This window comes from Elaeis guineensis, chromosome 8, assembly GCF_000442705.2.
Source record: "Elaeis guineensis isolate ETL-2024a chromosome 8, EG11, whole genome shotgun sequence".
Lineage (NCBI taxonomy): Eukaryota > Viridiplantae > Streptophyta > Magnoliopsida > Arecales > Arecaceae > Elaeis > Elaeis guineensis.
Window position 1 is genome coordinate 126561799 of NC_026000.2, and position 23149 is coordinate 126584947.

The following is a 23149-nucleotide window of genomic DNA, read 5'->3' on the forward strand; positions in this document are numbered from 1 at the left end:
GATGAATAATTAAGCTGGCAATCATTGTGAACGACTTTGCCGTCCGTCATACTGTTAGCAATTGAAGAGGGGGACTGCAATACAAAAGATTTCTCTGAAAGGCCTTGGTCCATGATCCCCCAAGTTTGAAGGATACAAGACCTGACTACATGGAGTCTCGGCTCAAAAGTAAGGGCCTAACGATGCTTGTCAAGAATCATGTTATTGATAAATCAATTATACAGTAATTTCACTCTGTTCAAAAGACAGTTCAAATGAGAAAGCAAATTACAAGTATGTTTTGCCTGTATGTGTAATCTAACCGAACATGTACTGAATTGTTGACAAGTTGTCGCAGAATAGCATTCATAATTACCCTTTAGCAAAAATGTGTTAGTCATTGTCAGAAATTTTGCAGAAAAATCTGCTCTACTTTCATTTTTACAAAAATCAGTCACTTACTGCTTTCAGTTTTATTTTCAGAAATGCTTTGTTTTCAACTTTAGTGAGCCACCATGCCTGTCCCCTAAAAGGATGCCTTCACTTAGTTGATGCACACAGGGTGGTAGTGGATGCCCATGGTACAGGTCGGTGAACAAGATGTTCTTAGATAGTTCTACAAAATTTCATTCATCATATTTTACTAATTTATGAATGCTAAATTTATTCATAAGTCATTTTGGTTATTCATGAAAAACACACGAGTTACATTAATGATGTTATATATATATTTTCAGCAAGTCGGCAATTAATATTTATTACTTTTTGTTTTTTCATTGTCCATAACCCTGCAAAACTTTTGGTAAATTCTCGGCATTTGTCATAAAAAGTAAAGGTAATTTACTGTAGTACCGCTGATTAAATGCATGTTGCTTGAAGCAACTGCTTTGGGATTAGAAAGCACAGGAGCATCCAGATAACAAAAGCCCTCTCTTCTCGGGTCTTAGACAATTCCATATTTACCTCAATTACCCATTCATCCCGGGAGACCACAGCCATGCTGGTCCCCAGGAAAGAGGGGAAAATAGATTGCTAGAAATGAAGGCAACCATGCGCTTTCCTATCGATGCAAGCTGCAGATATGCACCATTGGATTGTGCAATAGCTGCTGTACGATCTGTACAGACAGATGAAAGAGACAGTTTGGAGTGCTTTGAGAGCTGTGCGAAAGATGCAATCTGAACCCATAAATTAAGCCCAATGACTGACCACTCATTTGGTTCGACAAATCTTGTGTCCATACCTGTTTACCTATTTCAACCGTGTGCAGATCGATCAGATTCGTTCCAGACCCTAGGAAGTAACATCCAAAGACTGGTCGGATCTTATTGAGAAGACTTGAATGTAGGGATGTAAAATATCTGAACACGAGTGGGCTAAACCTAGTTCAAGTTGCACTCATTTTATAGTCGAGCCCAGACCATGAGAACCTTTTTAATTTCAAGCTAAACTCGAGCTGTCCCCACTCCTTGAGCTTGTCCCAGACTTTCATTTATAAATTTTGGCAATTTATCTCAATTATATTGTAATCTTATAGTGGAAGATACATTCAATTCTTTAGGATAATTTTATAATAAATAAATATAGAAAATAAATTTGTATATAGACAATAATAATTAACATAAGTAATAATAAATAATTTTATATTCATGTTTCGAGCTTAATTGAGCCAATTTGGGCAAACTAAACCTAAGTGAGTTGGACTTGTGCAAAATTTCGAGCCAAACATGAGATGGCTTGTGATAACTTGCTCGTTTGACAGTCCTACTTAAATCTCACAGATGAAATGATAAGAATCTAGTGGCGTTTGCTACAGGTTGGATTCAAGGCCTTGTTTGGGTCAACCCAACCACTTGCACCTGACCTGTTTGTGGACTTCAGCCAGGCAAGACGGTTGTTCTAAGTCAGCCATGCTTGTAGTTAAAAGAGAAGCAGGGTTGCATCCCCGCAAGTTCAAGTCCATATGTCACGTTGGGCAGCCATATTTGTTGCAACAGGAATAGAGTCGGAAAGAAGACATAGAGGGAACAATATTTAGATGGTCTCTAAAGTTTGAAATATAAAGAATAGAGAAAAGCACAAAAATATCTTCTTAATTTTAAATCAATTTTATTTTATTTTCTGTATTTAAAAGTATCAAACTAACTCTGCTAATTATCGATATGTTTCAATCCAGCCGTTTACTTACTAACAAATGCTATTAGCTTTCTTTCTCAATATATAAAAATATTCTCGCTCATAGAGGTGCTTAAAGGAGAAAGAGGATGAGAAGAAAAAGTAGAGGGAGGAAGAGCAGGAGGGGAGAGAACCACTGGTGAAAAATGATTGTAAGAGGAGAAAGCGGATAAGAAGGAGAAGAGGATGGAGAGGAAGAGAAGGAGAAAGATGGATTGTCGATGAGAAAGGGCGAGGATAGAAAGGACCGTCGTGGAGAAGGATGATTTATAAACAGCTTAGAAGAGGAGGATGAAGAGGAGAAGAAATAGATGAGAAAGAGGAGGTGGAGGAAAAGATAGAGATAGAAGACCTACTATGAGGAGGAGAAATGGATGAGAAAGAGAAGAAGAAGGATGGGTTGCCGATGAGAAGGGATGAATATAGAGGGATTTATCGTAGAGGAGCAGGACTCATGGGTGAATTTAGAGGAGGAAAATGGATGAGGAGGAATGAATGAAGAGGAAAGAGAGGAGAGAGGAGCTGCCGGTAAGAAATGGATTGGAGGAGGAGGATAAAAGGGAGAAGAGGATGGGAAGGAAAGAGAGGGGGAAGATGAGTTGCTAGTGAAAAGGGACGGAGATGGAGAGGGTTATCGTGAAGGGAGATGACTTATGGGCGACTTGAAAGAGGAGGAGGAAGAAGAGGTAGAAAAATGAGTGGATGTGGGGGAGCCGCCATAGAAAAGAAGAAATAGGTTAGAAGGAAGGTGAGAAAGGAGGAAGGAGAAGGAAGAACACCAGAGATGGAGAAGGGGATCAATTGGAGAGGAGGAAGGAATGAGGGAGGAGATGGAGATAAGGATATTTTATTATTTTATAAAATAATGGTGTCCTACGATGGCCATATGATATCATTTTGTTAATGAAGATAAATGGCTGGACCATATTGGAACATATCGATAACTAGAAAGTAAGTTTAATATTTTTTAAAGAATAAAGATGTAAGTAAAATTGAACTAAAATTGAAGAGGTGTTTCTGTAATTTTATTTTAAAGAATATTATCAATGCTAAATTAATAGGTGAGACGATGGTCAATAATAAAGTTAAATAGGATAGCATCGTAGGAATGAGTTTGCTATGATTTTGTACGTTTTACAAGTAAGGTCTCATTTGGTATTATTTTTGAAGGGTCAAAAAGAACTTCTTGAAAGGTTAGAATCTCTTTTGGATAATTTTTAAGGTATTTTATAAAGATTTTAAAATAATTTTATGTTTCTCCAAAAAATAAAAAATAAACTACTAGGAAATATATGCTTTGACAGTTTTTTTTGGCAAAAACTCTATTTGAAATGTGTCAGAAAGCTATTTTTTAAGGAATAAAGGCTAATCTGCCCAGCAATAAAATTTTTTAAAAAATAATTTAAAATATTTTATTGTCATATCATTTAAATCGATATTTTTTTTTATAATCATACAATTAAGGATTTTAAATTCATTTATCATATTATTAAGACTAAAATATAAAAAAATAATTTATAAATTAACAATACTTTATAATAACAGTTTTAGTACTATGATAATATAATATAGTATAATATAATAGTATTGTATTCTAATGTATAATATTATATTGAATTATATTATAATATTATATTATCATAATCATTATTCTAATGTAATAAGTGTACATAATATCATATTGTTATATTATAATAATGTTAATACAAGTTAATAATATTATAGAAATAGTTTTATATTTTTATAATGAATATAAAAGTTATTATTAACAATATTATTTAGATTAAAATGTCAAAATAGATAATTTACAAATTAAGAATGCTTTATTATAACAATATTTTATGATATAAATAATTCGATAATTGAAAGTACTATACAATATTTTTATTACCATTTCATGATACTAAAGTATTTTCTTGGTTTGATTATCAAACAAATGTTAAATTCCATTACATTTCAGAAATATAGTTACCAAATAGTAATAATTTTTTTTAAAAGCTTTACAACCTACAACAATGCCAAACAGGGCCTTCTAGCTCTTCGTATGTTTTAACCGAGTATTTTTCTGCATTTCCCAACCTCTGTATGCAGAGTCAAAGTTGTACATCATTTACCCTTCCTGCACCTTGCAGTGGTGAGGGCCTTGTATACTGTGCACCCTCTATTTTTCTATGCTTCCCATCTTGAAACCATTTTGCAAAAATCCTCTCTCAGAAACTTTAGGTTGAGCTAGAAATGTACATGCCAGCCAAAACGCAATCAACCATATAATACAGGCCCAAGATGATTCAGACACACCTTGATGTTTCAACCGCATTAACTGAGGCTCATTAACCTTAGAGCACGGTTGGGTACACGGTTCTACAGATTAATGTTTTGTTATTGAGTATGCTTTTTCTAGTTGGATTTTGCAATTTATTCACTTCTCCAGATAGATATCCTTTTTCTGTCTTTTGGTGTTTCAGGTCACATCCAAAAGCTCATTTTACTAGTATTAAGAACTTCAGCAGTGGGTTTCTCGAACCCTATTTTGGCTAATAAATGTTGGTGAATATTGAGAGCATTATGAAGAGTCTTTCATGCACTTGCTGCCTTATTTTATTTTATTTATTTTTTGGTAAGAAAAGTTTGATAATTTGCTTTTCACCTTGCTTGCAATGTGGAAATGTTTGAAGGCTGTTGCATGGATTCAATTCAGTAAACTTGCAATCATGTATCATGATTAATTTGGGAAAGAAATAGAAAAGTTTGCCAGATGTCAAAAATGATACCATACTTACCAAGGGAAAGGCGGAGGCATATCTTATAATTATGAAAATAAGATCTAACTTATATTATACAGATATTTAATTATAACCAAGTCATGCTGGTTTTCTGGCCCTAATATCTCACTGTTTATGTGTTTACAGTTTCCTGTGCTTGTCCATGTCCATTAGAGGCGTCACCCTGAGATGGTAAAGTGTTGGAAACTTATTAGCTATCTGTCAATGGAGATATGTGCATCAATTTCATTGTAGCAACTACCAACTATAATTTAGGGCTAACACTTACCACATTTGACAACTGGTCTCTTATGAAGTACATGGACTTCAACATTGTTGCCAGAGTATCCTTTGCTAACTGGAATTTAACCTCTGTTTCCCCTGATAGAGATTGAGTATCACCTTGAAGCTGCAAAAAAGTCCACTCTGAGCAGGTCAGCACAATCATCCTTTAGAAATTTCCACTTTTCTTTTTCTTTGTTCCCTTATTCCTTTTCTCAAATATCATTGTGGTTTATAAAACACAAGCCTTAACTAATGCCAATGATTGTCAAACCATTCATCCATAACAGAGTTAAGCATATAAGACAATCACACATAAACATAAAAAGAAGAATAAGGTTTGGTGTTGGCCTCATATATACTAGCTAGGAGGTTGTGTTCCAAAGTGACAGCATATTAAACCTAGGTGCACCTTCCTGTGCAAGTAGATAAACAAAGAGTACCATATCCAATTGTAGTTGAATAGTTCTCTGCAACTAAATAAATGAATATGCAAATGGACAATTTTATATGTGGAGGCAACAATTTTGACTCCTGAAACAGTTGTGTTCATGGCTCGGTGAAGCCAGCAAAATATATTTTTCTCATTTCATATTTGTTTGATGTTGGCTTTGGTGCTTATTGGAGCACATTGAACACTGATCAATTTTTTTTTTACTGCACCAGTTGGAGTGAGAAAGCATTCCATACATCCAAGTTCTCTTTCTTCAATATTCAATCAATATTGAGTGATTGGGGAAAGAACAACACAAAAATGGAAAGGATATTCATGGTTGAGGTTTAGTGGTAGAATAACAAAAGCTTAAAAAGTTGTTCAATACCTTCAGATTAATAATAGCAACATGCTCAGTGGAATCTTGATTTTGATTTGCCATATTCCATGTCATTGCCTTTAAACGGGGTAAAGAAACCTGAAAACATTAAGAAAAAAAAAAGTTAGGCTTCGAATTCCTTAATTCATAAATTATTCAACATGGCTGGTCTTTGATTTGCAAAGGAACACTGGCTCATTCATTCTTTTAGGCTTTGTTAGATAATGTCAGTTATTAATTAAACAAGCAAAAGATGCTTAGCAAAACAAAAGGGCAAAAACGAATACAGTGTTGGGTGTTGTCTGTTAGGAAGGATTGACACTAAGTCTTGCAAAAAAATTCCAGAGAAGCCAAGATGGATAATTTATATTCATATAAACCAAAAGTCAGACCTGATCCTTAAGAACATCTTCTCGCCATTCTCTTTGAAACTTCTGCAACAGCAATGTGAGCAACCTTTGCAACTCAGGTAAGACCTCTTGTGGGAACAACTTCTGAATCTCATCCTTGGTAATATTTTCATAGACACACCTGCGTATCAACATGCGGAGGCACACCAAAAGCTGCATAGGAAATAGAAAGCCATAAAGTTACAACTTGGCCCGATGATATAAAGACCTATATAGTTTACGCAAGTCTGCTGCCTCAGCACATGATATCACTGTGAAAGGATGTCTGCATAAAATCATCAACCTATCAGATGTGTGGGTCCATAAGGGCTGCAAACAATCTGAGCTGTCATGAACAGCCTGCATTGGCCAAAAAACAAATCATTTGAGCTTGTCTCAGCTAAAACTAGGAAATTAGTTGAGCTGAAACAGATTTTAGAGGTTGGCTCCTAACCAAGCTGTGCCTGAACATTGAATGCTTGCACAAATACATTGAACTTCATTTCAACTTGCTAAGAAGCTTGACTCAGAGAAAAGCTTGAACAGCTTTTGTTAAGCTCTGTCAAGCTTGAGCTGAGGTTGACCGGACCTTCCACATAGTGAGCCAATCCTGAGCAGCCCATTACTTGGCTCAACTCGCTTGTTGACACTCCTAGGGTAGGGGTGGCAATCGGGTCGGGTCGGGTATAAATGGATCGGGTCAAATATGGGTCGACTGAAAAAAGCCTCAACCCGAACCCGATCTGTTTATTAAACAGGTTAAGTTTTAAAACCCAAACCCAACCTGTTTAATAAATACGTTATCCAGCCCGACCTATTTATGACCCATTTATGATCTAATTAAAAACAATAAAAACCCATCCATTTACAACCTGTTTACGACCCATTTAAAAAAAAAAAAAGAAACGAAGAAAATGAACCGGAGAAGGGGACTTCGCTGGCCTATCTGCTCTGGTTGCCTTGCCACCACTCCATCCTCACCCGCTCCAACGCTCCCCTTGTCTCCGGCTTGGTCCCGCAGCTCACTGTCCCTCGCTGCTCTACTCCAGCACTCCCCCTCATCTCTAGCTCGGTCCTCGGCCCATCGTCCCTCTCTGCTCCACTTCGGCACTCCCCCTCATCTCTGGCTCCGTCCCTTGGCTCGCAGTCGCTCACCGCTTTACTTCAGCACTTCTACTTGTCTCCGACTTGGTCCCACCATCCCTCGATGCTCCACTTCGGTGCTCCCCCTCATCTTCGGCTTGGTCCCTCCATCCCTCTGTTATCCTAACCAAAAAAAACGAGAGACCGAGCTGGGAGAGGTGGGGATCGTGGAGAGGAGAGGAGGCAAGGCTGCAAGGAAGAATGGGGAGGGAGAATTGGAGAAGTAAAAATGGGAGAAGAGAAAAGTACAACCGGTATTTGGGCACAATGATCGAGAGAGAGAAGTGGGTCACATGGATTAGTGGGTGGGTCAGTGAATCACGAGAGAGAAATGGGTTAGCGGGTGGGCACTGGGCACGTATGTTTTTATTTTGAAAAATAGCGATCATAGTCATAGCTGAACCGCGCACATAGGCGTGTTTTTTTATTTGGAAAAAAAGGTTCATAGCCAAGGAATTGTGCGTTTTTTTTTTCTCTTGGCAAGTTGCGCATTGGGATGAATGGGACCGTGGGACGGTAGAATTGGAAAAAGGTGCGCCGCATGGGAGGAGCCCATTAGCCCATTACTTAATCCATTTAAATTACCTAATATACTAGCTAATCTAGTCCAACCCAAAAATTATACTGGTTAAACAGATTAAGCAGGTTAGACATATGTGTTGTGGACAAGGGCTCGGCCCGACATGTGAGATATTGTCTGCTCTGACCCATGGCCTCACGATTTTGTCCTTCAAAAGGTACCTCACGTGAGAAAATGATCCTCTCCTTATAAGAGCGAGTCTCCCTTGACTCACAAATGATGTGGGACTATTGGTGCCCTACACATTATTAGAACAACAATAGAGCCCCCCAGTCAAGGGAGACTTGGATGTGTACAGTCTGAGGAGCCCCACATTCAGTTGAGACGGATCTCAGCCTAGAGAACCGAGACGGACCTCGACCCTTATTTGGCGTGCCATTATTGTGGATAAGGACTCGATCTGACACGTGAGATATTGTTCGCTCTAGCCCATGGACCTCACGATTTTGTCCTTCAAAAAGCACCTCACGTGGGAAGGATGATTCCCTCTTTATAAGTGCGAGCCCTTCTTGATTTACAATCGATGTAGAATTATTGGTGACCTCCACATTATTAGAACCAGAACAATATGAAATCTGAATCTGACCCAAATAATAAACAGGTTAAATGGGTTAACCTGTTTACGATTCGAACCTATTTAGCCCAAACCCAAACTTGTTTATGGCAAGTCAAACACGGGTCGAATTGGTTGGTCAGGTCATATTTTGCCACCCCTATCCTAGGGTCCATATCTTAAGCTCTACTTGTAATTTCTTCTATTTGTATTGTTCCATGCACAAGATACAAAAGCTTCAAGGCAGCAAAACTGTGAACTTTTTACAAATGACTTACATTTTGCATCTACCAATAGGCAACAATATATGAACTAAAACAGAAAGCAAAACACATTAAAGCAAAATCATGGAGATATAAGCTCTACTGCAAGTAATTAATACTTCCAATTATGCAAAAATAGTTGTAGAATAAAAAGTTTAATACTTCCTTCTAGCATTTCAATCATTAGCATGCATGAATCATGCTGGTAACACCAACAAACATGTGGCTTAATATGTTATAGCAACATAATTGTCATATAAACTCTCAATTGCAGATGTGATAGCTAAGCTCACATAAAAACCAGCTCTGAAAAGGAACTTGATCATATCAAACAATTCATCCAGAACTTATTATCAGGGGAATGAGTGCTTTGATAATGAGTATTTCATCATGAAATTCTGCATTTTAAAAGGTGAAATCACTGATTTAGAAGCCAGGATATATGGTATCTCAATCAATTTGCGTCCAAGTATCTCATAGGCCTTAGAGAAATGCCTAGCTTGTATTAAAAATGGATCACTATTTTTTGCCAATTGGATCACCATATAAAGAAAGACCCATGTCAATAATTTTCTGAGTTTTCTTATCCAAGCATAAGCGTTCTAAGAAAGCAACAACCAAATCCAATAGACTTTGGCTGTATCTTTTAAATGAAGAGGGATGCATAAATCTGTCTTTTTCTTATATATAATGTTTAATGAATAAATAGGTTGCTTACATGGCCACTGCAAGGCATTCCCTCTTGTTTTCTGTCAAATATCTATTTATGTTGCTGCTCATTTAAAAAAACTTCAATCATATTTTCAAACATAAAAAGTCCGAAGTGTGATGCATTAGTGATACTACCTTCAATTTCCTTAAAGTGCCAAAGACAAGTCTAACATCAACCGTCAAACTTAGTGCTGCAATACAAGGCCTTCAATTATTGAACATTCAACAGAAGCAAAATTAAATGACATAGAGCCTCTTGCAGGGGAATTAGCAAAATGTTCACCTATATCAGTATTGGAAATATTTGGGAATATAATGGCTATCCTAATGTGTCAGGGTACAAAACCACTGATATGCACCTTATAGATGTACACTAATAGAACCTCCATGCTAGCGATAATGGTTAGCATTTTGAGTGAACATTAATCAATAAATTTAGCTTTAAGTTCCATAAATCTAATACAAAAATATACCAACCTTTAAAGTATAGAGTTATGCTATATTCATCCAAGTGGTGAGAGAACAATGCAAACACTTTGGTTTGAAATTCATTACCTTGTTCAGTGAATTGCTGCAAGAATTTGTAGTCATACTAACTGCATTCACTGAATGAACTTGTGGTCTGCAATTAATGGAATTATGGATCTTGTTTTGATATATTCCACAACAATCACGTCGACACATATGGCTCTATTAGATAAAATCACCATATTGTCATGATGTGTTTTTCCACAGGAAGAGCATACCTTACAATTGATGCATTATAGTAATCACATCACTATATAGAATCTTTCACTCAATGCTAATCAAACAGCCAGAAAAACAAAGCCAAACAATTTGCTTAAGCTAGATCCACTACTTATTTCAGTTTCCATGATGTTGAATGCTTCCATACTTTGATGAATTTACACTGAAGTGGAATTTAATGCCAAAATATTAATTGCTTAAGGAATAGAAATTTCAAAGCCAAATTGTTAGACTGACATTAGCTTTGCGTAGAACCAAAGCAATAGTCCAACGACAACTATTCAAGCCTAGCAAAAAGAAAAAAAAAAAGGAGAAAAATACAAATTCCATTAGCACTTTCTATAAAAACAAATTTGTGGTATGTTAAGCAGGCTTTCCTACTATATATAGGATATGATGACCAAAGCACCTGGACCAAAATGTAACACTGGAGAACGTAAAAGAAAGCATACTTTTGTACACTAAAAAACTGATCCCAATATTATCAATGTCTAAGCTAGTCCAAATTTGCTGTTTGGTTACCACAAAATCCAAATAATGCCTTTTATCAAAGCACTCTAAAAACATAAATTTTAAAGTTGACAGTCCTAACATATAGCAGTTGTCGAAATTATATCTGAAGTAAAACAATTGCATTGAATTTTATCAAACGAACTGCACCATCAACCAACATTGTTGTCCATTCTGGGGTGTATCCTTAATAGTAGTCAGTAAATGGTTCTTTCCAGCAAATGACTCGACACCATTTTCTCTCATCAACCCAACATGATGAAGAAAACAAATATACCAAGCAAGACTCATGATGCAAGCAAACATGTGAAGATAGAGGCTTGTTAATTCCCGCTAAGAGCATTTATCTTGACAGTGCAACTACCATCCTTAATTTGCAAAGTTCACAAAAGCACTTAACTCTTTATAGCCAACCTTAATAAACCTTGAAGTCTTGGGCGAGTCCTAAAACTAATGCCTCCAATACTGCAGGCCCTATTGCTTTCACATTTTTCTTCATTGAAGCCTCATCCTCACACACATACACTACTCCACATGAACCTTCCCACCGACTTCATTCTAGATCTCTATAAACATAAATTTATTTTCATTGAAACATTAGTTCCCTTCTTTTTTCCAATTTCATTTTCACGGCTTTACTGGTGTTTTTAAATTGTTATCCTTCAAAATTTTTTCATCATCCAATTTTAGCATCCATGACTACTAGATTTCCATCAATAACACTATCATCAGTAAATAGCAAACACTATGAGTTATTGCAAGCATCAATAATTAGTTCAATAAATAAGTTGTGCTAAATTTAAAAATTTATGTAAAAGAATAGGCATTCTGGCCATCATGTCTTGATCAAATCAATAAAAAGTTTAAGAAATAGAAAATATTTCAAAATTATGTAATACTTCAAAATATAATAAAACAGGTCAACCAACTGCAGACCAAACTAACAATTTCTGTACTTCAGAACTCCATATGGAGATTGGCATGCTTACACAATGCAAATGTTAATAAATTTTGAATAAAAATTTTTGGAAGAGTATATGAACTTAGCAAAAAAGTCCTTATATGTCACTTATTTATATATTAAAATTTAGAATGTCTCTCGTCATATCACCAAAAAATCAGCACCTACCTATATTCATTTTTAAAAGCACTTGTTAGAATCTTCAAACTTGCATTTGGACATCGAGACCTAAAGCTATCTGTACAACTCTTTGTCAACAACCAAACATACCAACTTAGAAATTTGAGTAGACATACCTTGGGCACTATACTTCTATAATGATCATTCCACATATAGAATAAAAAAGGAAATCCAATATATGCCTTGTTTTCTCAAGTGAGCCTTGCTTTAAAGATATGACATCCAATTTAGTAGACATTCTAAAAAAAATCTAATGCTGGTATAAATTATACTCATCACAGAAAACCATGAATTCTTAGGACCAACTTGAGGTTTAAATAATGTGAGATGTGACGGTCTCAATTTTTCCATGGAGTTATTGTCCCGACACAGGATGGTGGATGTCTCATCCCAGTCCATTTCCAGACTCATCCTGAACCAACACTCAAGACGGTGGGATGCCTGCCATTGCACCAGCATTTAAAAGCTTGGACCAAATAATATAAATATATTAAGTACCATACAACAAAGCATCAAAGGTTTCCATGTAAAATACTTGTTGATTACCAATATGCCCATATCAATATCATATTAAAGCTGACAAATTGCAATTCCTTGTCCCCTGTTCTATTCCACAACATCTATTACTTTTCATATTCCCTTCTTGAGAAGCTGATTTTACCTCCTTATTTGATAGGAGAATTAAGGCCATTATCATGGCAACATCACCTCAAGTAATTTTCTTACAAAGTGCATATTCATCGAGTTATCAATGCTCTCAAAGGATCTCCTTGTCCCCATAGACCTTGAGTTTACTGATGACAAAAGTCATGATGTTTCTTATGATCCTCCAACCATGAACTTTCATTATTGGTAGTTTCACCTAATATGTTCCCCTTACTTCTCTTTCATGTTTGCATTTATGGATCTTGGAAATATTAATAAATATCTTCTTCTATTTTTTCTGTCTTTTCTAAACTTCTTTCAATTTCATGACTTTGCCTACCCTTTTGATAGTTTTAGTTTCATTAAGAACCTAGGACCATAAGGATTTCACCAATGTTCTTGAAAGCTTGCACCCTTTTCACATGATCAATGACTAAGAAATTATGAGAAAGAGATTTGCTACTGCAATCATGGTGATTATCATGGGCCCATGGCAACATGGGATTCAGTAATTCTATAGAGTGCATATTTGTAAAGTCATCCGTGCTCCAAAAGTTATCTCCTTCTCCATGTTAACAACCTGGCATGCTCCTAAGATAAAAGTATTGTCGTTTCTTATATTTCTCCAACACTAATTTTGTCATCAGCAGTTGACCTGATATGTTCGTCTTACTTCTTTCATGATTAGCGCTTCTTATGAATTATAAAATATCAACTAATTTACTTCATTAATTGTCCCTTCTATTGCAAGCTCTTCCTTCATTTTTGTGACTTCGCTTGCTCATTCAGAAGAGTTAGTTTTAATTAATAACCTAATGCATAAAAGAGCTTAGTAGAGTTACTCAAAAATTTGCATCCTTGTGTACTATATGAAATATGACTCTAAATTAAATCTTCTAGCTTGTCAGCTTTATGGATCCATATTCACCAATTATTCCTATTTAGAGCCACCTTTGATGTTATTCTAAGTTTCTCCATATTTTTTCTCATAACCTCTATCTATGTTATCTTACGTCTTCCCTTCTTTTTCTTACCACCTTCAGCACAAATCAAAGTACCTCTTCTTCCTAGAGTTTTCTTAGATCTCCATTGTACATATGCATATCATCTCAATTGATTTTCCATCACTTTGTCTCAGCAATCTTTTTTTTAAAAAAATCCATTCTGAATCATAAGCTAGTAATTAGTTTTTCACATGATTGCTAACTTATGCAGTCAATACAATATTTCTCCAAGCATAAAACAAAAGTTATCACATAACAGAGAAATATAAATCTCTAGGAAAATGATTATCTCATCCAGTAATGCAACAATAAGTCATCATCTTGAGTAACTGGATGCATAAAAAGTTAAAAAGGGCTTCTCAACATAAAAATAAAAAAAAAAAGTTAAAAGGCTTCTCAACATTGAGTCGACAAGGAATCTCAAGCCATATTTAGACCTAACCTTAGGTTATTTTGGATTGATTATGGTTGAAGTGGACCAAAATATGTGAAAAAGAATTAACTGAGGGATAGGAAGCATAAACAAGAATGGTGATAGAAACAAAAATTATTCATGCAAATAAAACATATTTGAAATATCTTCTAAAAGTATTTGTCTTAACTATTCGTATATGAAGACTGTAGTATAGAACAAGCTCAATACTAGATTTGGTGGTAAACAAAGATTTGAAATATGCAATAACAAATTAAAATAACATTGTAGAAGCCTAATATATTATTAACATTAAGAATCTTGTTTGTGAACAATAGCTAAGATAAATATAGTGCTATACAATAATATGACCTTAAATAAGTGAATTCACTCATCAAATACAAATGAGGTCAAGTTATGTACTTATGGTGTCTTGTTTCAGTTCAGAAATATATATATGTATTTTTTTTAAAAAAAAACATGTAGCAAACATTAAGGGCCCACTTGGTATTGCTTTTGTTTTCAAAAGTCTAAGAACAAAATTGAACCAGACCGAACAAGTATCTGATGATGAAACTCTCCTGCCTTTTAAATTGTATGTAAAACCTTTCGAGCTCTTGGTAGCAAAGACTTATGCTTTCAGAAAACAAGTGCAATAGAAGAAAGAGATACCAGATGTTCCAAGCAAATTCCATTATCGACATCATTCTCCACATCATATTCCACTACTTTCTATAGAAACAAAAACAAGAACGACGCCAAACAGGCCCCAAGTTTTAAAAGATATTTCAGATCACGTAGTTCAGACATGCCTATCTCTATCCTTAGTCAAGATTAAACAATCATATAAAAAGGAATTTCCAATTCCCAGTCGAACTATCAATGAATAATAATGAAAAAAACAGAGAACGAATATATTGGTTAACTCGAGTCTCCACAAAGTAAACATAGGCAAAATAACTAGAGAAGAGGACAAGAGGAGAGGAGGCAATGATGGGTTATGAATAATAATGAAAAAAAAGAAGAAAAAAAAGAGAGAGGAAGAGTTAGTGGATTACGGGATCGAGGTCGGAGTCGGATTGGAGATGGAGCATTTCGCGGATGATGGCGCGGTCGGCGGCGTCGAGGCCGGTCTTGCGGGTCCTCCAAAGCGCCTGCAGTATGTACTCCACCGACTCCTTGGAGCTCGACCGCACGAGCAGTGGCAGGTGCCCCCACAGCCTGTGCCGCTCCATTCCCTCCTGCTCTCCCCTCTTCCGCACCCTCCCGATTTCAAGTGGGGGATGGAGTCTGGTTCAGGTTTATTGCAGGAAGGAAGAGTACTTGAGCTAAGCACGTGCGCGTAGGAAGGAAAGGGTGTCTTGTTTATGTGAATTTTGGGCCGGACTCTTGGTAGTTCGGCTCTACATTTTTTTCATTTTTTTTGATTTTTTAAGAAACTGAAAAAATAAGGATATGTTTGGTTGAAAAAATTGAATTTACAAATAAAAATAAAAACTGGTTTATAACCCATGCGGCGGAGGGGATCAATTTTTTTAAATAATATTTAATTTTATTTATCTATTTTATATTTATTATATATATTTTTAAAATAATTAAAATAATTTAAAAAATTATATTTTATGCACAGCATGCGTCGTAAGTCATCCAACAAATTTTATGAATATTTTACGATTTTAATTTCAAAAAACTTCTTCTTAAATATATTATTTTTTATTATTTTTATTTTTAATTATTTTATTTTATTTTTTTCTTCCTTCTTTGTCTCTTCCTTCCATACTTCCAACTCTAACGAAAAATTTCAAATCCATTCCGAAGTAATTTGTAATGATTTATAAGCTTCTACAGAAAAAGAAAGCAGACTCCAATGGAAATCCGCCTCCCTGTCTCATAAGTCCGTCACGTGGAGTTTCAAATTTTTTTTTTTAATTTTTATTTTAAATCTAATGCAAGAAAAATAACGGATCCGATTCTAGGTTGCATCACTTCAAAGAGAAGTACTTCATTTCAAAAAATGGAGCAAATCAAAATGCCCTCAATTTCGATTCAAAGGAGCAACCTGAGCCCTCTTATTCCCCAAACCATCTTTCCCCCATGTCACACCAAATCCTCTTCCCAGCAACCGAACGCCTCCACGTATTCATTCTGATGAATTTTCACCGCCAAATTAGTTACATAAACAAATCAGAAGGATTAAATTAGTAACATCAAATAATAGCATGAAGCAATTCCTGTAAAATCCAACAATGCTATTCTAAACATATATGTTTCAAGAGCACGTGAGAGCAATGATTCGAGTAGAAACAAATCAACATGCCTGTTGAAGATATTAAATAAATATAAATAAGCAAAACTGATGTGAGACGAGATTAGTTCCAGAAGATATAAGCAAACAAGATTAATAACAATATAGTAGATAACCAACAAACAATGATAACGGAAGTGATTATATTAAAATCAGAAAGAGATTACTGTTATGCATGCAAATAGTTCAATCTCCTAGATCTAGAAAAAGACCATAGATGATTGAGAAACTATCCATGATTAGGAAATCGGATCACAATTAAAAAATTCAGATCTAATTAATAAAGAAATACAGGATTAACTTTTTACAATAACAATCTACTCAGAAATTCATTTAGAAACAAGGAATCTCACAAACACGTCGATGAAGACTTCTGAATGAGGGAGGATGCGGATGTTGAATCAGGCCACGGTTGTTGGCAATTCTTTCTGTTGTCCAAGAACAAAGGGATTCGATCTGAGCATGTGAAGAATTACGGCGTAGGGAGGAAGCAGCTGTTGGGAAGGAGGGTTGATGTGTTGGGATCCTGCAGGTTGATGCATTGGGATCCTGCAGATTGGTTGGATACTTCTTCTTCAATTGAGCAAGACTTATGAGAAAAGAAAGAAGAGAGGGAAAGAAGAAGGAAGATGGAGAAGGGGGAGGAAGAAGAGAACTCGTGAGATGAGGAAACAGATTTTTTTTTCTAATCAATCACTGATTACAAGACCATTATTTTCTCTTTTAAAAGAGGAACCTAACAACCTAAATAGAGTAACGTTGAAGAGGGTGTTAGCGATAGAGATGAATCGCGAGTTTTGAGGAAGATGTTGAGAAGGCGATAATCTGATGGCATGCGATGAGGAGGGCGATGGATTTTTTGCGTGAAGAACCATGGAGATCTGAAATCACCGTGAAGAGGGCGCGCACACGTGGGAGGGCAGCACTCATTTGGTCATGTATCTTCAAATGGTATGCCTCCAAGTGGTTGACCATGAGACTCCTCAAACGACTGACTCGAACTAGGACTCAATTATGATGCAAATCTAATTTAAGGACTCAATTATAATCCCATTACAGGACTCAAAATAAAAACTACAGAACTCAAAATAAAAGGATTACAAAAATTAAAAGATTTTATCAATATTCAAGCTATAACGAATCACGGTGACTAGTGTCCATACCAATTCTCCCGGACTAGAGAGAATTCGATTCCGTCGAATAAAGGTCACCTCGATTTTGATAGTGCTCGAGTAGATCAGGATCAATTCTTTGCAGCTCTTCTCGAGTTATCCATGTGTCCTCGGACTCAGATCGGCCTTGCCAACGAATCAGGTATCTTTGATATCCTTTCCCTATGGTGAAAATTATCTACTCATCTAGAATTCTTTCAATACGATCATGTTTTACAGAAAATTTTGACTATAGACACTCGGGTTGGGATTCGCTCTCAATGGATGAGTTAGGCTCAAGAAGATCACTAGGTATCGTTATTGGTTCTTTATATTTAACCAGATCCGAAATATTAAAAGTAGAGTTGATGCCATAATCAGATGGTAAATCTATAATATATGCATTTGGTCCGATTTTCTTTAAGATCTTAAAGGGGCCTACTCTATGTGCATGCAATTTTTTGACGGTTCCCAAAGAAAATCGTTCTGGTCTAATCCGAATCATAACATAATCATCTTTAGTAAAATCATAGGCTCGTCAGTGTGAGTCTGCTAATTGTTTATCAATTTGATTGCTGACATTAATTTTGTCTACAATTTCTTTGTGTAGATTCTTAATGTGTTATGTGAATGATTCTGCTGTTTTAGATATTCTAGTATACAAGGGTACATGAATGAGGTCAACCAGTTTTCTAGGGTGATGGCCATACACAACCTCGAAGGGACTCATGCCAATAGTCCTATTAACGGAACTATTGTATGCAAATTCGGCTTTAGGTAACAGCAAGTTCCAATTTCTCATATTCTCACCAACTAAACACTGAAGTAAATTTTCTAAACTTCTATTTACCACTTCGGTTTGACCATAAGTCTGGGGGTGATTACTGACAAAAATTTCAATTTTGTTCCATTAAGTGCCACAAAGTCTTTCAAAAATAGCTAACAAACCTAACATCCCTATCAGACATAATCGATTCAAGTAATCCATACAGTCGGATAATTTCATCAAAATAAAGACAAGCAATTCTAGAGGCATCGGAGGACTTAGAACAGGAAAGAAAATGGGCCATTTTCAAAAATCGATCTACTACCACACAAATAGAGTCATTCTTTTTGGCTGTATGAGGCAATCTTAAAACAAAATCCATGCTCACATCTTTCTATGGACAATCAGGAATAGGTAGTGGGGTGTATAAGCCAGTATTTTGTCTACACTGTTTAGCTACAGTGCAGGTTCGACATTGGGCAACAATTTTGGCTATATCTCTTTTTAAACTTGATCAATAAAACTGATGTTCTACGGCCTCTATAGTTTTGGTCCTACTGAAATGACCAGACAAACCTCCCACATGCAATTCCCATACCAGAAAATCATGGATAGAGGTACGTGGGATACATATTATTTTTGAAAAGATATCCATCCTGAAAGGTATATTCACTAATTTCTCTAGATGGTCCTTGTCGGAGTGAAGACATAATTTTTTCAAAGTCCGGATAGTCATCGTAATCCTCTTTCAATTTTTCAAAGCCGATGATCTTAACACTCATTGCCAATAAAAGATCTACTCTTTGACGGAGTGCATTAGCAGTTCGGTTCTTATCAATAACTACTGTCGATAAAATGTCGATCTTTCGAGAGAGTGCATCAGCAGCATGGTTATCAACACCGGCACGGTGTTTTAACACAAAAATATAAGACTAAAGAAACTCAACCCATTTTTCATGTCTAGGGTTTAACTTTTTCTGAGAGTTGAGAAACCTAAGAGCTTCGTGATCAGAATATAGGATAAATTCTTATGGAAGCAAGTAGTGCCTCCAAAATCTAAGAACTTAGACCACTGCATAGAATTTCTTATCATAGGTGGAATACCTGTGCTTAGTGTCATTTAGCTTTTCACTAAAGAAAGCCACAGGATGACCCTCTTAACTAAGGACTCCACCAATTTCTATCCTGGATGCATCACAGGCAACTTCAAAAACCTTAGAGAAATCTGGTAGGTGTAACACAGGAGCGCTGGTCATACGGTCTTTAATTTTATGAAAAGCTCGGTCAGCAGCTTTGGTCCATTCAAAGGCTCTTTTTCTTATACAATCTGTAATGGGAGTCATAATCGTACTAAACCTTTAATGAATCTTCGATAAAAAGCTGCTAAACCATGAAACTTCTGACATTGTGAATATTTTGGGGTATAAGCCATTCTCTAATTACACGAACCTTTTCAGGATCCATGGACATACCATCGAGGGTCACAACAAACCTAAGAAAACGATGCGTGTGGTCATGAAATCACATTTCTTGATATTTGCAAATAGGCTTTCGGTTCTAAGAGTCTAGAACACTTGACGAAGATGCTCCAAGTGATCTTCCTCAGTCTTGCTATAAATGAGAATATCATCAAAGTACACGATCACAAATATATCCATAAATGGTCATAGCACTTGAGTCATGAGTCTCATAAATGTGCTAGGGGCATTAGACAGACCAAATGGTATGACCAACCATTCCTAAAGACCATCTTTCATTTTGAAAGCGATCTTTCACTCATCTCCTGGCCTAATTCTAACATGATGGTATCCACTTTTGAAGTCAACCTTGGAGAAAATACTAGATCCAGCTATCATGTCTAGCATGTCATCAAGCCAGGGAATCGAAAATCGATACCTTATCATTATCTTGTTAATTGCCTGACTGTCCACACACATTTTTCAAGTTCTATCCTTCTTGGGAGTCAAGAGTGTAGGTACCACACAAAGACTTAAACTTTCTCTAACAAATTCTTTCTTAAGGAGTTCTTCTACTTGATGTTTCAGCTCAGCGTGCTCTGTGGGATTAAGACGATAGTGGGGCAGATTGGGTAAGGTAGCTCCCGAAACAAGGTCTATTGTGTATTGGATATTCCTCATGGATGGCAAGTGATCTGAAAGATCCTCAGAAAAGATATCCTTAAAACTTTTAAGAAGGCTAGCTATCTTCTGAGGGTGATGATTTGTGTCCTTCATGCTAACTCCCTTAACAACAATCCAAATAGAAGAGTTTTCTTTTAAATCTTTTTCAAATTCTTTTACACTGATTCAATATAAGCTTTTATTCTGCTTCTCTTTTTTGGACTCTAAAGGACCATTTTTCTTTATGCTTCTAGGGGGTGAAGGCTATATCGTAATTTTTTTGCCCCTATTTATGAATGTATAAGAGTTGAATCGACCATGTAGCGTTGCATCTTGATCGAACAACCAAGGCCTTCCTAAGATTATGCTTCCTACATCCATGGGCATAACATCACACCACACTTTCTCTTGGTAAGACTAAAATTTAATAGAGATCAGACAACAGTTCCTAATTGGGATGGATGATGCATCTATCCAGATGATCTTGTATGATTTTGGATGATCTACGGATATCAGACCAAGTTTTGATATAGCATCAGATAAAATAGTATTGACATAACTATCACTATCAATTATGATCTTACACACTTTACTTTTCTGACCTATAAAGGTGTGAAAAATGGTAGTTCTACGTCAATCTTCACTTTCTTTTGACTGGACTAAAATGCATCTTACTATGCCCAATCTCTTTTTAGGGTCAACTTCTTCTAAAGTACTAGATTCTTCATAAGCTTCGGCTAACTTAGTGTCTGCTATGTATACTTCTTCATCTCCTAAAGAATTTTTTAGGTTCTTTTCTTCAGGTTTTTCAATGTGTAGAGCTCGAGATGGATACTGACTAGAGATGTGACCTAACCCGTTGCACTTGAAGCATCAGGTTTTCAAATTACTACCTCTTGAATTTTTTACAAAGGCTCCTTTGCCTTTATCATTCTATCTCAGTGGGAACCAACTGGTAGGATATGATTGGTTGAGTTCTGACTATAGCCGGATCTCGGAGTCCGATTAAAGTCAGATCTAAAACCAAGAATACTAGGTTTATGTGACTCAAGTTGTCAGGTTACCGATAATTTTTGGAATCTCTCACAATCCTAGACTAAGTGATAGGCTTGTTTTAGGCTATAGACCTCATGCATAAATAGTTCTCTCTGTATCTCATCCCTTAAACCAACTCTAAATCGTGACCAGGTGAAGATGGATCTTTGCTAACACCACATCGCATAAGATATTCATTGAATTTGGCGATGTACTCAGTAACAGACTTGCTACCTTGGGTCAACCTTTGCCATTGATCTAGAAGATGCTGCTGATAGGAGGTAGGGAGATATTTTTCATGAAGTTTATCTTTCATCTCGTCCCAAGTACTTATGGGATCCTGTCTCCTGTGCATGGTTAATCGCTCCATATTTTGTCAATATAATTTGGCTTGACCTAAAAGCTTCATTTTAGTGAACTTAATTTTTCTCTCTTCAGATATATCATACCATTCAAAATAATGGTTCATGTCCTCTTCCCAGTCAAGGTACTCATTAAGATCCAGACGGCCCATAGAGCTTGGGGCTTCAACCTTGACACTTCGAAGTATTCTCTCATTCTGGTCATTATAATCGTGATGGGGTAGGTGTTGGGAATAGTGTCCCAAAGTCAATCGTCAGCTGTTGACGGTTGTGCTCCTTTTGTATTAGTACATGAATTATAAATAAATAAAAGTTATTTTGATATTTTTTCATCACAAATGTTTCATCTTCTAATGAACTCCTGTGTTGTGGTGAAGTCCTTAGGACTATTTAGACTCGACAAAGGAGGATTTGTCGCTTAGTCCTTAAACATGTTCGCGACCAAATGATACGTTGTTACCAAGGACGACAACATTTATCAAGCATAGGTCATTGTGTGCCATATGGGTTGGTTGTTCTCATAACCAATGAGTGTGGAGACACTGGTATGGCATACAGGTGAGATGTAATGGTACATCTGCACTGAACGTGACCAACTCCGGAGCAATTTTTGCTGTCAAGATTTGCTCCGATGGGATATGGGTATAAATATCCCTCCGACCTGAGACCGCCACGGTGACTTGCAAACAACTCACTGCACTTAGGCACTGGACTACCTGAATTTCTAATTCAGTGACGGAAGGCTGCTGGGTGTAGTCAAGTACTTGACTTGTCGGTGCGTGTGTCAAGATGGGATTGACCACTCCAGTTTAGGAGCTGTGTACAGTCGTATTTCAATTTAGCAAAATCTTGACCAGGGTAGTCCTAGTGAGGAGTCACAGGACTAATTGAGTTGAGCACGATTCGGATGATATCATCAGGGTTGACAGTTTAACCCTGAGTCGTCCTAAACACAGGGGTCAAAAGGGATGAATTATACGGTAACCATATTCACGTAGGTTCTGAATGTTGCGATTGGATTATTCGACCTATCCGGTCATCGGGTACCATTGCTAGATGGTCACTTCGATTAGTACAGGAATTGGTTCCTGTGCTACCGGCTTAGGTTCGAACCTGCGGGATCACACACATTAGAGGTTCTTTTCTGATCTGATGGCTGATTATGAGTCTTATCTGTCTGAAACTTTATGATTGAGAATTAGGATTCTCTGATCATGAGTTCCACACATTTTGGATATCGGGGTCAAAGTTTTGAATTTCAAATTTTGAATTTAAAATTTGAATTCTTTGATCAGGGTTTCA

At 36.3% G+C, this 23149-nt stretch overlaps 1 protein-coding gene across 1 annotated transcript; it reads right to left on the reverse strand.

Annotated features, from left to right (window-relative positions):
- Window positions 1–4930: 4930 nt before the first annotated feature.
- LOC105049686 (uncharacterized) lies at window positions 4931–15426 on the reverse strand. Its single transcript, XM_010929424.3, has 5 exons — window positions 15167–15426; window positions 6403–6573; window positions 6020–6109; window positions 5206–5325; window positions 4931–5100 (listed from the first exon to the last, which is right to left on the reverse strand). The coding sequence occupies exons 1-5, from the start codon at window positions 15341–15343 to the stop codon at window positions 5050–5052; spliced, it is 609 nt and encodes a 202-aa protein (XP_010927726.1). The 5' UTR covers window positions 15344–15426; the 3' UTR covers window positions 4931–5049.
- Between the last annotated feature and the right edge of the window lie 7723 nt (window positions 15427–23149).